This window comes from Haemaphysalis longicornis, unplaced genomic scaffold (genome assembly GCF_048455015.1).
Source record: "Haemaphysalis longicornis isolate Haplotype H1 unplaced genomic scaffold, Haemaphysalis longicornis Haplotype H1 scaffold_1, whole genome shotgun sequence".
NCBI classification, from domain to species: domain Eukaryota; kingdom Metazoa; phylum Arthropoda; class Arachnida; order Ixodida; family Ixodidae; genus Haemaphysalis; species Haemaphysalis longicornis.
This window is the reverse complement of record NW_027526203.1, coordinates 460,521,021-460,536,847: the sequence shown is the minus strand read 5'-3', so window position 1 is coordinate 460,536,847 and position 15,827 is coordinate 460,521,021. Positions and strand designations below refer to the sequence as shown.

Sequence of the window (15,827 nt, the reverse complement as noted above, 5' to 3'; positions counted from 1 at the left end):
CGGCCTGTGTAACCTGCACCAATAATTGACAAATCTCAAGAGGAAAAGTTGGGGTGAAGGGAATAGACAAGTTTTGCCCCGAAATCCAGCTTCACCGCACTGCACCCCGATGAATTAGTTGTTACCAGCAGTCATTGCAAGTAACATCTTGTCGAAGGGAAATATAGAATTAACTTTTACTGCTGATTCCCGAACTCGTACGATTTTATCTATTGCAAGCGCACTTGCCATTCAAAGGTCAGATGCCGCAGAGCAATGTCTAAGAGGATAAGATAACTGCAGCCACTCCTGGCACAAGCAAGAGCTGACGAACCCAGCCGTATGCAAGTAATCAGCTCAATAGGTGCGCCTTTTCACACAGAAAAGTATGGTCTCCTAGCTGAACTTTCTCCCCCAGTAATGTGTAGGTAAAAAAAGGTTTTGTAACCCGTGGTATGCTGAAAACGATCAGGATAAACATGTAATTGCATAGTACTCCTTTCTCATGAAGAATAAAAGGTTGCATCAGGCATCAATAATGCAAGTCATTACGTACAGATTTTTTTCGGGGGGAAGGGGCAGGGGCACAACATGGGAGTGCAGGTTATTTGCGTGAAAATGCAGTAACCAGAATTTGAACAAAAAAGAAGATGCTTGTTCGGTTCCCTTTGGAAAATAATGGCAAAGTAGATGTGAAGTTTTCAAGAAGCACCAAAGCTTTCAAGGTCAAACATTATTCAATGGTGGCGAGTAGTACAGCAAACATCAATGTACTGCTGACACGTCAAATGCGGGCACTTTTTTGCAGTTTTTGATACTTGCCCATCCCATATTTTCTACCTGCAATCTACGTAGTTTGGGTGGGCGTTCTTTTGGAACTTCACAGCACACAAAATTTTTAGAACTCCACTCCATCCCAGTAGTGACAGTCAGAACAAACGACCCAACCACCCACTTGCATTTCAAAATTGCCTTGAGAGACTCCTTCAAAATTGCACTTTACAGCCTCCTAAGAATACAATTCATAGCACGATAAATAAATTTATCCACTTATTTCTCTCATAATCTCTGCAAATCTTTAGGATTTCACCTCAACGCACATAATGAATTGTGTTTGGAATAGAAGGTCAAACAAAATGTACGGTGCAACTAAAGACTTCAGGTAAATGAAAGGAACATACAAGTTAAGACTGGAGCTCATACAGTACTAGGGATTAGAGCACTGCACGGGCCCGAGCCGGCCCGAAAGCCCGGGCCCGACCCGGCCCGCGGGCCGGGCCGGGCCGGGCGACCCGAAGTCGATTATTCGTGGGCCCGGGCCAGGTCCGGGCTCAATGCCGCGGGCCCGGGCCTGGCTCGGGCTTGAATTCATAGGCATGGCCGTTAATAGGTCCGACGTGAAATGTAGAAAAGAGCATCAAAATGAATATTCTTATTTATTTTTGCGTGCTTCTTGCTGTTAGTTGTACGCATTATTTTAGAGACGTGTTTTGATAGGTCTGATGGTCACTATACTGCAATTTTAATGACATTTTTTGTACAGCATCAAGATCATACCAAAGATACGATTACAAGGAATGCCCAAGAGGGGAAGGACCTAATTCAGACAATCTGGAGCTGTGCAGCTATGTCTATGTATGTACACGTGTGTTTTAGATGTCGCACCAATCAAAATGCGGCTGCTGTGGCCGGGAATCAAACACGCATGCCTGAGAAACACCACCGCTTAACGACCACTGCATGTGAAGTACTTCAACGCGCGTACATACTCGTTGGTTCAAATGCGGATCGAAAAATGTCAGCAATACCAACTTGTGGCCGAGACAACCACGTGAAGTTGCCAAGAGTCTGGTCATCAAAGGTGGTGATGTCTCTCGTGTAAGAATACGAGCTATTATTACACCGATGTGGCGTGAACTGCAGACGGTGCAAGCTAAACTATGTGCACTTTTCAACCTTTATTTTTTTGCGTTTTAGTTCATGACGTGCTTGTACAGATAAGATGCTCCGTCTGATCGCCCGGAATATAATACACACTTTCCTTAGCGTCAAAGACCGGGCCTGGTCACACACGCGCGGGCCCTCCCTAGGCCAAAAAATAAATTACCGGGCCGGGCCGGGCCCGGGCTTGAGATGGCGGGCCCGGGCCGGGCTCGGGCCAGGCTCACTTATGAATGCCCGGGCCCGGACCGGGCGTGGGCTAGGTGTTACGGGCCCGGGTCGGGCTCGGGCTTCGCGAAGCGGGCTCGGGCCTTAAAATCAGGCCCGTGCAGTGCTCTACTAGGGATCAAGGTAGTAACAGACTGCAGATTGCCTCACAGAACTACAGCAGTAACTGAAAATGGACTGTAAACGAGCTTAGGTGCGACATCTTCAAAAAATAAATTAATGGCTCAACTGAAGACTTGAGAACAAGGAAAGGATCACACAAACACAGACTGGTGCCAGTTTCTTTGTCCTCGAGTCTAGTTGCAAGTACCCTATTATTGCAGTTGAGACTAAACATTCTTTGAGATCGCTTCCCATTTGGCCAGCTAGGTACACATCTATCTGGCTAAATTGCTGGCACAGCAAAAACACAAATTTTGAGTTTCCTTTTTTTTTTTCTCGTAAGGTCCACACAGCTTCACTACGTCTCACCTAGACAGTGACCACTGCATAAGGACAGAAAAGTGGCCAAGGTAGGCCATGGCATTACGAAGCATGACCTTCTGCTTTACACATTATTACAGATGGAAAAGGTGAAGCAGCTGGACTTACAGCAATATCTCTAATAATGACACTGTTCCCATTTGTGTAGAGAAAGTTTTTTCCCTTCGGGTCTCCGCCAAGGACCAGAGGCATGCCCCGCTGAGTGCGCGGCAGCGTCGCAAATGTGCTCCCTGAAAATGAGAATCGACTGGCAATTAAAACGAAGAGCACCCGGCTTTAATATGGGCGCCCTTGAGAGATAGCTTCAAAGGCGACATGAACAGTATTAACTACGTTCAAACAAGAGGCTACTGAATGTGAGGCAAAAAAATTAATAAGTCCCCTCGTGCTGCGACATTGCTTTTTCGCCCAGCACAGCTTAATTCGCACACCATTCGTGGGCCCCCGAGCTCAACCTAGTAGTACGACAAACGCCGAAACCAAAAGCTTCTATCCGACTGCGCGGTGTTTTCGTTTTTCGCACGGTGTTTACATCCAACCGTCACGCAGATAAATATTTATGAGCCAGCTCTCAACTTGTTGCATTTTCACCTCTTGAGGTCGGCTATGCCAATAAACGAAAATTATCCGGCTAGTTAGCCCCGATCCCGACGCAAAGTACTAACTTTACTAAGCGTACTGGTACATTATCACCATCCCACAGAACTAAGAAGCGCTGCAGCCGACTGCAACTGCAGGGGGAAGAAAAAACATTGGGCACGCGCCTGCGAAGGCCGTGTTCTGCATAATATCACGCCCGGCATACCACGTCGAGCACAACAGCAGGCACCTGAATTTACATTAGCACTCGCATTACCGAGCACTGTTTGAGAGGCGGCAACGTGACAACGGCAGCGGCGCTGATCGGCAGCTTCCTCGTAATGCGGGCGGGGGAGCGGAAGCCGGCACTGTGCAGGCAGTCGGGGATGATTCATAGCCTTGGTGTGGCCGGCACGGCGGTTAGCTTTCGATCGTGTTATCATAGACCGCTCACTGTGCACCTAGCAATGGAACACTTTACTTCAGTGCACAGTCGAGCTAGCAACAACAAAACAAAAGCATTTCTTCCTCGCTAACCGCTTCGTTTGCCATGAGTGAAGTAAATATACACTGTTCACGCAATCACCCATATAAAGGCCTTGATAGGGGGACAACACATTGCGGCAAGGCACGATAGTCGCGTACATTCCGGCGAAATTAACGCTACTGCACAGGAAAGGCACGCGTAACAGCACGAACGGGAACAAGGATCTCAAATGTCTTGGGGCCGTTTTTGGCACCTCCTTGAGGCCGGTCGAGAGGTGCCGGGCCGACATGACTTTTTGCCGTGCAGAAGGCAGTACTGACTTCAGACTGTTGCGTTGGTTAGGGAACCAGACAACGCACCGTAACTAATGCACCTGTCCAAAGAATATTCGAACAATATATGGAAAAAAACTTACTCTTTTTGTACGACATTCTTTCAGCACAGCGCACACAGAAAGCAACACCTCCCTGGCCGCTTTGGCGGAACCGGAAACACGGCGCCCCACCTATTCCCGCGTCGCTTGTGGGGGAGGCGGTTTCGATTTCGCCGCTTGCCAACCCGAGTCACAGCAGCGCCCGAAAATAGCTCTCGCTGTGCCAGCCTTAAAAATACGACATAACTTCGCTACATGTCAAGGTGTCTTCACTTAGAAGAGCCCTTGAAACTCGCAACTCTCTTTTCTCTTTCTTAGTAGCACGCCGGTGAGCTCTCATTCTGCCGCCGCAACGCCTCCGGCGTTAACTCGGAGAAAACAGGAGGAATCAACTTTACAAATTGACCAAGTCACGGGTTCGACTCTCAGCCCCTGCGGTAATTTCGCTGGTGGGGGGCCAAAAAACAAAAACGCCCGTGATCAGACAGGTAGCTGCACGTTAAAAATTCCCCGGATTGTCTAAGCAAGATTTAATCCGTGCCCTTCGGCACGCCCGAAGCTCAGGATCCGTCGCCCTCCTTGTGCGCGTAATATCCCCATTTGAAGTCGACAAAGCTTTTGCAGGCCGCACTGCCTGCACTGCTCCTTTAGAACAATTCCAATTTATCATCGTGCAATGTAAAAGCCCCTGCATGAATACAGCCACAATAAATGTGATTATCACAGACCGTACTTTATTTCATAGTAAAATATTTGTTCAACACAAAACGTTAACAAAAATAGCTTCTCAACGCGAAGATTGTTGTGCTAACAACGGGTAACGTTAAAGACAACTCCACAGACAGAAGTCATGTCAGCCTGTAAGTGTTCTCGGCCACATTTTTGATTACTTTTCCGTCTTTGATGAGCTTTTCCAAGTGGTGCTCCACGTTGCGTGCGGCCGCTGCGTGAAGGTGCACCGGCGTGTCTTTGTACACTTCTTTAACGATGTCCATGGCCGACTTGTACTCAGCGCCCGTGCTCGAGAGACATTCAATGATCTGCCTTTCCCTTTCAAGCCGATGTGCGATGTACTCCTTGATCTTTTGCTCTGGGTTTAAAATCACGGGCCCATGCCCCGGATAAATCACAGCCGGTTTGATCTCCAGAATGGCACTCAAGGAGCCCATGTACGAATGGAAATCTTCAAAAACGGCAGAGCCTTCTCCTAATATGCAGTCTCCGCTAAACAGCGCGTTTTCCTCATCTAGGTAGAGCACTATGTGATCCTGAGTGTGACCCGGAGTGGCGACCACCTTGAGCGACGCTCCCTCGGTGCGGATCCAATCTCCGTCTTTCAAGTACTCGAAAGCCCCAGACGTGTCGCCATCAAATGCATACTTCTGAACTTTGCAGCCGGGCTGAATGTCGCGCAGTATATCGTCCACGCCACCAACGTGATCCAGATGCCAGTGGCTGCAGATTATCTGCTGCAGGGAGACGCCTCGTTCACGCAGCACGCCCTTCAGGGCCTCGATATACTCTGGGACGTTAGGGTTTCCAGTATCGAGTAGAACTCGCTGTTTCCCCGTTCCTATTATATACGTATTAGTGCCCTGCAGCGTCATCGGGCTCGGATTACATCCTAAAACTCGAATAATCCGGGACGTCAGAGTAGTTACCTTCGGAATGAATGTCGACATTGCAAACAAGCGGAGGAGAAACGGATACGGATATGGATGCGGATACGAAATGCTACGGCTGGATTAGACTGAAGTTTTTTTCCAGTAACTCTGGTTACAACCAGGGTTACTAACCCTGGTACAACAGCTTCGCTATGCAGCTTCCAGAATAGTTAAAAAAGTAAAAAAAAAAACACTGTTAACATTGAAGCTACAACGCCTGTGAATTTCACTTACAATTTTTGTAAAGTTTCTACACGCATGCACAGAGGCTGTACGAGCCCACGACCGCTACGTGGCATCTTTTGAGCGCGTGTTTCGAAGAACAGCTATTCAGTTCTACAGGCTATGAGGTGGGCGTTTTAACTCCAAAAAGCCACCACGTTTCTTGGCCAATCCCCCTCATGGGTATGTGCCATCAGAAAAGTTACAACAACAACAGCTGCGCTAAGAGCGAGGTAAGCCAGCATTTTTGCACGCACATAGCACGCAACTCATACGCCCGATAGAAATACTAGCGAGTTTTAGCTTACCGTTTTTCGCGGTCCGCTCCGCTCCGAAATCAAGCTTGAGCGCCTTTGCGCATGCATGGCGCGCTTGGCCGCGCACGGCATTGGCTCCGGTCGCGCGCCTTTTATATGCGGGGCTAAACATCAGTACAAGAGGGCACCAACGACTGGCCATTTAAAATGAAAACAAGCAATGATGTGCCCCCTGACTCCTGAGGGCTCAGTTGGTTCACTCTAGCCCAGTCTTCTGAGCATCACGACACAAAAGGCGCTAAAATTCAAGTATCAGTCATGCTTACGACCACTCAACTGTTGGGACACACGCTTCGTAAATTTTAGGCTTGATGCCCGCCTTTGCTGTGGTGAATTTTTAAGTGTTTCTATAATAAACGTTAAAGTACAGCGCACACTCGAGCAGAAACTTGGATTGTCACACTCAGTGGGAAAAGTCAAAGCGAAGTGCTCTGCTTCGCGTAAAGCAAGAGAGACACGACGTGCTCCAAGCGAATCAGATTCAATTTATTAGCTTGAGAATTCGAAATCACGAATAAATATTTTAACTTGGGCGCGCAGATCTCAGCTTCAGGTTGACCTGAGGTATTCCCGTCGAACGCTGGTACTCGCACAACAGGTCATCAAGTAGTATGCCCTGGGCACCGCATGATGAGGCCCGAAGTGACGATGGCTGTAGCCGATGTTGTGGCGGCGGGTGACGCAGTTGTGAGGCGTTTACCGCCATCGTAGAGGTGGTAGGGGAACTCAGCTGGTGCACACTCCGTGGGCTTAGTTCCGAAGACGAGGCCGGTACCGCGGTGTACCCGTCCAGCAGACGGCCCCACGACCATCGGCGACGGGGCAGCAGGAGCAGAGGCTGGTACACCGGACCTTGCCGTGCAGGAACAGATGACGCACTTCCAGGCACCCGAATGGAGCTGTGGCGGCCTCAGCTTCATTGCCGCGAGGGTCCTATGGTTGTCGCACGGGTGAAGATGCAGGCGACTTGGCATCCGAGAGCGCAGATCGATGCCAGGTGCTGCTGCGAACATTCCTCCAAGAATGGCGCAGGCTGCCGGTGGGGCGTGGAGTGGCGCGTGGCGGGCGTGGCGCTGCCTTGCGCCGCCACGCTCGCCTCACTGGTTGGCTGGTTCACTTAAACAACCAGTGTTGCCAGGCGTTGCAGCCACGCCTACGAGATGACGCTGATGATGATGCCCGCAATGAGTTTGACACTTTCCCACGAGGGGGAACTGGCCAGGGCTAATGCGTTGGCTGTGCTGCGGTTAGAGCTCAATGGTTTAATTAAATGTGTATTCCACAGAAGGAAACAGCAACGCTAGAGTAAAAGAAAGTGAAATTAGATTACCCGAATCAACTAATACTGCTGTTTAGCAATTCAAGAGGCCTGTGGCAGAAAGATAAGCTTAAATAAATTTGAAGACCGCCCTTTTTGCGTAAACTAGACTTGCGGCCATGAAAAACAGAATAAGTGACACTGAGAGGGTCAGCCTCGTGCGGTTATTTGGCTCCTCCAAAAGCAGCCATCTAGTCTCCGAGAACTGGTGCCAATGTAAAAAATGGTTCGACTGATTCTGGGACCTGGCGTGCACCTCGTGCACAGTTCTGTAGCAGACAGCCCTGATCTGGGTGTTAGTGGTGGCTACCTCACATTGCCGCGCAGCAGGAAGGCGAGTATTCCAAGCAAATATTTAAATGAACTTCTTGTCAAAGAGCGCGTCAGGACGAGCAGCACCCACGTGATAAAATCTTCTCTGCTTTCAGGCCACGAAAAGAGACGGATTTTGTGCTCCAAATTGAACAGATGCGACAAACAGAGCAGCTAGGTTATCCACCATTCCAGTGCCCCTGTGACCCGCATGCCATGGAACTTACGCAAATTGCACCTCCATCATGTGGCAGGAACGAAAACAAAAATATGCTGTACACCATAGAGACTTTGGAGAGGTATTTAGTGCTGAAATAATCGACATGGCATCGGACCATTTGATGATGATGAACCAAAGAGAGAGAGAGAAAGAGTTTATTTGCCCTCTCGGCTAAGGCCTCCTCATTCCTGGGGGCCACTGGATTTCCTCATTGGTGGGTCTTCCACGGGTCGTATCGACGATATAATAAAAGTAGCAGAATGATTATACACAAGGCTATAATGTTGCTCCACGGAAAACTACCGAACCCACAAGCTTACCTTGTGATGTCCCGCTAGTAACTAAAGAGGAAGTAGAAAAGGCACTCAAGCGTATGAAAGGAGGAAAAGCGGCAGGCGAGGATGGCATACCGTGGGCCTTCCAAAAGAGGGTGGCGATATTGTACTGGAAAAGCTTGCTAAACTATTCTTGAAATGCTTAAGGGCTTTAAAGGGGCCCTAAATAGGCTTCCTAAGGTCGCCATTTCAATCGCGCAATCGCTAGAGTACCCCTTCACGACAACGTGTACCAAATATTACACCTCTGCGTAAAGCAGGGGCCGCACAAACACGAAAAAAAGATTTCACTTTCTCTCCTGGCTCACCAACCATACCTTGCCGCCACACTTGCGCGCTCTGACGCAGTTCTTTCCGGCTCTGACGCGCCTCTATGACGCACGAGACACTGCCCAGTGCGGCGCCGCGAACGCGAACCACAGCGACAGCGCTCACCGTGCAACCGGAATCTGGTGGGCGGAGCATGCGCGTCGAGTGCTAAAAAAAAAAAAGCGCGCGCAGGGCTTGGCGCAGCCAATGACTGCACGTACATCAAGGAGGGTGATGGATTGCCCTGTTTCTCTCGGTGGTCTTGCGCCGGGTCGATGACGTCGCGGCTTCCACAGTGCTTCGGAGGAGCTACTAGAGGAGGAGAGCCCCAGGCCTTATGGGCGGCCCCTTTTAATGAGCGATAACTCGGCTTATACTTAACGAATTTAAACAATTTTTGCGGGATGACGTTCCTTGGATAGTACTCCAGTGACTGCGCACGCAAAATCGTAACATTTGGCAGCCTATTTAGGGCCCCTTTAAAAGTACCCATAGCCTGGAAAAACGCCAACATAGTTCCGATTCACGCGAAGCTAGATAACAAAGACCTTGAGAATTACAAACCCATCAGCGTACTGCCGGTTGTTTACAAGCTGTTTACCAAGGTTCACCGCATAAACGGCATTTTCAACAACCGAGGGAACAGGCTGGGTTTAGAAAAGGATACTTTGCAGTGGATCACATCCGTGTCATCAATTAAGTAATAGAAAAACCTGCAGAGTATATTTTGACATTTACAGACTCTGAAAACGCGTTTGATTCAATAGAGACCGGAGCAGTTTTGGCAGCGTTAAAGAACCAAGTACTAATAAAAGAGACCTATATAAGACTCTTAGACGATATGTACGAGGAATTCACAAGCAAAGCAAAATATTCCCAATCCAGGGGGGAGTGCGACAGGGAAATACCATCTCACCAAAATTGTTCACAGCATGTCTGGAGATGGTATTCAGGAAGCTTGACTGGGAAAACGCAGGTTTACGGATAAACGGGTCATCTGAGGTTTGCAGATGACATAGTCTTCTCAGTGAATCGGCAAAACTGTAAAAAATGATTGAAAATCTACACACAAAGCTTTGCAGTGGGGTTAAAAATAAATATGAGGAAATCTAAAGTAATGATAAATAAGCATGCTGAAAGCGCCCTCTCCAGCATAGGTAGCATAATACTGAAACAAGTAGAAGAATATAACTACCACGGGTGGTCAATGTTGACCCCAACCGTGAGAGAGAAATCCAGCGCAGAATAGGAATGGGCTGGGGGGCATTTGGCAAGCACCCACAAATAATCAAAAGTTAGCTACCTTTGTCACTCAAAAGAAAAGTATTTAATCAATGCATTCTACCGGTCACGACATACGGAGCAGAAACTTGGCGCCTTACTAAACAACTAGAAAGCAAACTTAGGTCGGCCCAAACGGGCCATGGAACGAACAATGATATAGGAGTGACACTCAGGGACAAGAAACGAGCATCCTCCATCAGGGAGCAAAGTCGAGTAGAAGATATCATAGTTCAAATCAAGAACAAGTGAACTTGGGCTGGCCGTGAGACGAACCAACAACCGGTGGACAATTAGGGTAACAGAGTGGATACCGAGAGACGGGTCTATAAGAAAGGGAAAGGCCGTTAACCCGATGGAGAGATGAAATGAGAAAATTCGGTGGACTTGGGCAGTGCAGGACAGGAGTGGGTGAAGGTCAATGGGAGAGGCCTTCGTCCTGCAGTGGACCCCTCCATGAGTGGACCTGAGTAGGCTGTTGTTGATGATGACAATGACTACACGCATGGCAAAAACGGGCAGCTTCTTTTTTTATATTCCACGGCGTCGACCATTAGTCAACACAAGAGTATTTTGTCATCAAATGCAAAAAATTATGGCTCGATACAACAAAGCTAAACTGGAGCCACGAGGTGCAAATTAATTTGGACTACCTGGGGATATATATTGACTACAGGCAATATATACCTAGAACAATGGGGTGTTTGTCTTATCCTGATGGCTAATAAACAGCACAGTGTCAGCTTCGCAGAAAAATTGCAGGGTGATGCTTGAAAGCTGTTTAGAGGTACAGTAGAACTCTATCACAGTAATCCCAGATACAGCAAATCCCTTGCTTCATAAAGTAGCCATGCTGATCTGAATGAATTCCCGTGCCTCTTCTGGAAAAATGGACATGTAAACAAGGAGCCATGACAAATTCATTGTACTAAACTCTGCCCACCTTGGAAATGCTATTGCTACGGACGTCACAGATACCACATGATGTTTGCAGTGGAGTTCTGGCAAACCTTTCTTGTGGCTGACAAGACTACCAAATTCAGTTTTTTGCACCCTAGCTCGTACGTATACAGATACCTAAGTGGTATGAATACAAAGGAGGAAAAAATGGTGGATGGTTTAAGAGTTAAACCTCAGTACTATAAAGATTTCTCACAAGGCAGATTCTGAAGAAATGGAACAACCAAAGAAGCCTGCCTCAGCCCGGCCCAACAAACATTAGCTTGTGCTGGCTTTGAGCTCTCTACAAAAGTACAAGACGCTGTGGGTGCTAGTGACAGACAAACCAAAAGCATTAGATGGTGCAAGGCACACTTTTACACACCCCGTTTGGTGGCAAATAACTGAGGTTTCTAGATTTGTTCGATATGTTCATGGAATTATAAACGTTATGGTCAATTTTCAAGCAATCTTTGTGGCTGAACTAAGTGTTTCATCTAAACATTTAGGTTTTTTCCCAACTGGTATCAAAGTTCTACCATATACTGGTGCACACCCAGGGTGTCTAGCGACCGGGAAAACAGGGAAAAGTCAGGTAATTTTGAGCCACCGGGAAAAATCAGGAAATTGGCAGGGAATTTTTCAATCAAGTAGTACCAGTCAGGGAAAACTACTTCGGGGCCTGCCCACACAGTTTTAGAATAGGGGAAACCAGTGTTGGAGGCCCCCAAGAAGTTACCGAACGCAACACTTTCGCGCGCGACGAAAGCGTGAACCGCATGAAACGTTTTCTGTTTTTTCTGCAAGCGAAAACGCGCCTCGCACGCCTGAAACGCACTGACGCCGCCGTGGAAACCACCCTGCGTGCCGAGCGGAAGGCACCGGGAACATAGCGGCAGTACCGGCCGCGGAGAACAACCCGCACATTTGAGTTTAGAAAAAAAAATTAGAAAAAAAAAGTTAGCCAATGAAAAAAAAACTAAGAAAACTAAAAGAGATAGACCTGCTGGGGCTCAAATCCAAGCCTTCAGCTCCAGAACTCAGTACTCTACATCAAGGCCACAGAACCCGAACGGAGGGCTCATTTTAGCAGGCGCTCAAAAGAATAGCGCGCGCAGTAACATCACACATGTCACGTGGATGCTCTGTGCAGCGAAGCGTTTGGAATCACGCGCCTGCCGCAGCTCCACCGACCGCTTCTAACCGATCTTTAAAATGCTACTCAAGGCACAAACGCACTTGCTCGTGCAGGAAAGGAGCCACCGCAGGCACGAAATCGTCGACGCGGCCGTGGAAATACCGCGTACGAATCGCGTGCAGAAACTCGCCGTGTGGTTCACGCAGTTAGCAGCTGGGGTGCACTTGCGTATAGGGACGATGTAGGTGGTGCCCAAATTGCACGCACAACACGCTTTTTCCCCCCAGCGAATATGAAAAGGCAGCGCTATTTAAAGAACTTCTTTCTTATGACATCAGGAGCCAGAATTCCATAATCGAAAAGGAACATGACATGGTTTAGCGTGAACCGCATGGGGCGTTTTCTGCTCGCGAAAACGCGCCGACGCCACAGGCGCGCTGAACGTTGCCGTGGAACCACCCGCATCGCCCGCATGCTGCGCGTGGTGCTGCCGGCGGCGGCTTCAACCGCGAAGTGGTGACGGGAGCTCGAGCGACCGCTTCAAAGCGCTCTAAAATGCCGCTCAAGGCAGACGCTAAGTTGCTTGTGCGGTAAGAAAGGTGATTATGCATGCGAAAACGGTACTATAAAACATCATCCACGGCGCTAGTGAAAACGCCCATTAAATATCTGCCGGGGTGCTAAGCCTAACCATTTCCGGCGGAGCCAAGCCGGCTGTCTCGAGCGCTTCGCAAGTCGTCAGCAGAGTCCTTCTGTCATCAGGCTCCTCCTACTGTCGCGCGCGACGAGCGTCACTTTCTGAGCGAGGCAGAAGCTGCCGCGCGCGCGAATCGTCGAATCGGGCGTCAAAAAATCGCACGCGCGACGCCGACGCGCTCGAATTGCGTGCAAAAACGCACCATGTGGTTCACGTTGCATGTCGCGCCAGGACAATCAAGAAAAAAAGCAAAAGGTGCTCGCTGAAGCGCAACTTGAAGCTTCTAAACTGAAGTTAATCAAAGTGCACTTTGAGAATTAGGGCACTTGCAACAAATGTGTTTTTCCCTATCATAGAATGTGTTTTCTGTGCTTTTTATATTCTTCACGGACCATTTCCACAGAATGGCGCCTATTGTATAGGTCAGGGAATTCATTGGTCATGGAAAACATGGAAAAGTCAGGGAAATTGAATTAGGCAATTTGCTAGACACCCTGAATTATTCACCAACAAAAAAGGAACTTTAAACAATTTGCTTCAAAATGCGTGCCTGCATTGTGCGCAAAATGCGAAGTTTTAGCGCGTAGTGCAAAGGGCCCCATGTCGTGGAAAGGTCAGCGTCGTGAGCGAAAAATTCCGTCAACACCTCACAGGGAAGGTTCCCGTTTAAACCCATTCCCATTTCAACCTTCCCGCTTGTTCCCTCCCATTTCAACCCGGTGCAAAGCAACCTTCCCGTTTCGCCCTTTCCCATTTGAACCCATTCCCATTCCAACCTTGTTTGCCCCCCCCGTTTCAACTCGATACAACAACCCAGTACAAAACGACCTTCCCATTTTGTATTTTTCCGTTTAGCCCCTTCTTGAAATAACATACCCAGTTCGACTAGGATGACTCGGATCGAAACGTGCAATTTTTGAAATAAAAGTTGCAAGTTACATCTGACTGTACTTTAACCCGATGTTTTAAGTTACGTCCGGCGTAACCCAAAATAAAATTACACTTACGTCCGACGTAACCAAAAAATTAAATTGAAATTGCATAAAATGTATTCCACAGTTAACAAAATACCAGAGTACAGACACGCCCTATTAATATGCATAACCTTATTGCCATTCATGGTGATGAACGATTCATGGCATCAATGAAAAAGCAACCCTTTGGGTGCTGCGCTACATCTGACTGACCTGGTAGAGCATTGGTGAATTACAGGCTGCAACCTTACCCTTCTGTATGCTTTCGCGTTGGTCGAGTGGTTTGGAGCGTGTTGCTTGCACGTGTACACCAGCAGGGGTGAGGGTTCGAGTCCAGATGGTTGCATGCGAGTTTCAAAGTATTGAATTGTTTTATATATGAAAGCACGTGCACTGCTTTCCATATGTAACACCCAAATGAAAAGGAAAATGTGGGAATTAACAAAACGGAAACTCTTGCCGCGGGCGCAGTGCCTGTTTGTAGCGATTGTATCATGCCGAGAACGAAGTTGGGTCTTTTACAAATACAATTAATAATTCATTAGGAGTAGTAAAGGGTTACTGTTTTATTTCTGTGCAGTAAAGAAATCTTGCAAAATTTAATTACCAAACCTAGCTAACTAATGAAAAATGTATTTTATGAAAGTGGCATATTATGGGACAAACCAGTGGTTTTTACAATCCATTTTAATATAGGGCTAAGGGTCACTTTCTATGAAAATCTCTGCAAAAAGATGGCAATTGAAGTCTAAATCGTACGCACACATTTTACATCCAGGAGTTAAGAACACCTGAAGCTTTATTTGTTTGAGTGTAATTTTTACGGGTAATACATAGGTGGGCATGCAGTACGTGGAAAAGCAAATGTAGTGCATAACATTATGTAGTCATCCACTAATGCTTCAGATATTTTTTGCAGAACCAGTTGCCAGCTTGAGACTTTTCTCTGAAATGCCCGCACAGACCTGCGTCACATGCAATGCACGCAGTATTGTCGAACTACCTTTCAGTAGTTGCATTTGCACATGGCTGCATGCTTCTTGATTATAAAAAACAGTGCAACTGTCGAGATTGGAACCCACATCGATGCAGGATGTTCCGTTCACAAGTTTCTTGACAGTGAAATCTTTATGACCCTGAATGGTTTGCTCACCGTGGTGGCCGCTAGGAGCACCGGTACTGGAAAAAAGTCTTTCAAGAGCATAATTAATTGTTTCAGCGCAATTGTTTCTTTTCTGAGAAGAGCCATGAATGAACGAACGCACTTTTTGGATTCTGTACAGAAGCCAGACAAACAAGAAATGCGAAAGCATTTTCTTCGTCAAAAAGCTTCAAGAGCACAGTATCGGCCTCAGGCATTCGCACACTTTTATCAGCCAGAAATATCGGTCGTATGCTCAATTCCAGATAAGTTGCTGCATAGAAGTTTTTACAGTAATGCATGACCCATTCCTTGGATGCACATTTTTGGGAACACTTTCAAAAACGGTAACGCATATTTTCAGAAATTCGAATGGGTTGAAACGATACTAGTTCAAACGGGAATGGGTTTTTTGAATGGGTTGAGACAGGAAGTGCCTAAGCGGAAAAGGTCGTTTTGGTAACAGGTGCGCACGGGACAGGTCAAACGGGAAGGGCGCTTCGGGAACGGGTTGTTTAAGGCTACACCCCCTCGCAGTGCCCACTAAAATTCCCGGGAAAGCAAGGCGCTGCCTTAACAGATGGTGTGTGAGCAGGAGTGGAAACTTCTCACTCCTCTTGGGTGCCATGTGTGGCTCAGGGGCATGACAAGCAAATGATAATGCGTTGCGAATGTGGCCCAATAACACCATTGTATTCCACACTTAAAGGCAAAGCTTGAGCGTTTTCCAAATTTTTCAGTTAATGTTCTTAAACACGCAGTTATAGTTGGTCGTGGTCTCTAGTTAATCCTTGAAGTACACCAATCATTGAACATTTCCACCAACCAGAAGGCAATGAAAATGTCTTGCCAGAGTGCTCCATTTTGAGAGTGGTGGTGAACAAATGGGT

At 47.6% G+C, this 15,827-nt stretch overlaps 2 protein-coding genes across 2 annotated transcripts in view; both read right to left on the bottom strand.

Annotated features, from left to right (window-relative positions):
* Flr (actin-interacting protein 1 flr) overlaps positions 1-4,269 on the bottom strand; it is a 33,052-nt gene extending 28,783 nt beyond the window's left edge. The window contains exons 1-2 of the mRNA XM_077687968.1: positions 4,113-4,269; positions 2,740-2,861 (exon numbers count right to left, since the gene is read on the bottom strand). Coding sequence (XP_077544094.1) covers positions 2,740-2,861; positions 4,113-4,128 — 138 coding nt within the window. The 5' untranslated portion in view covers positions 4,129-4,269. The remainder of the gene's footprint in view (positions 1-2,739; positions 2,862-4,112) is intronic.
* Positions 4,270-4,782: 513 nt separating this feature from the next.
* LOC144156140 (endoribonuclease LACTB2) lies at positions 4,783-5,822 on the bottom strand. Its single transcript, XM_077687971.1, has one exon. The coding sequence runs from the start codon at positions 5,750-5,752 to the stop codon at positions 4,919-4,921; it is 834 nt and encodes a 277-aa protein (XP_077544097.1). The 5' UTR covers positions 5,753-5,822; the 3' UTR covers positions 4,783-4,918.
* Between the last annotated feature and the right edge of the window lie 10,005 nt (positions 5,823-15,827).

Excerpts from the sequence above, each read along its gene's own strand:
- LOC144156140 (XM_077687971.1), bottom strand. The coding sequence starts at position 5,752 with ATGTCGACATTCATTCCGAAGGTAACTACTCTGACGTCCCGGATTATT.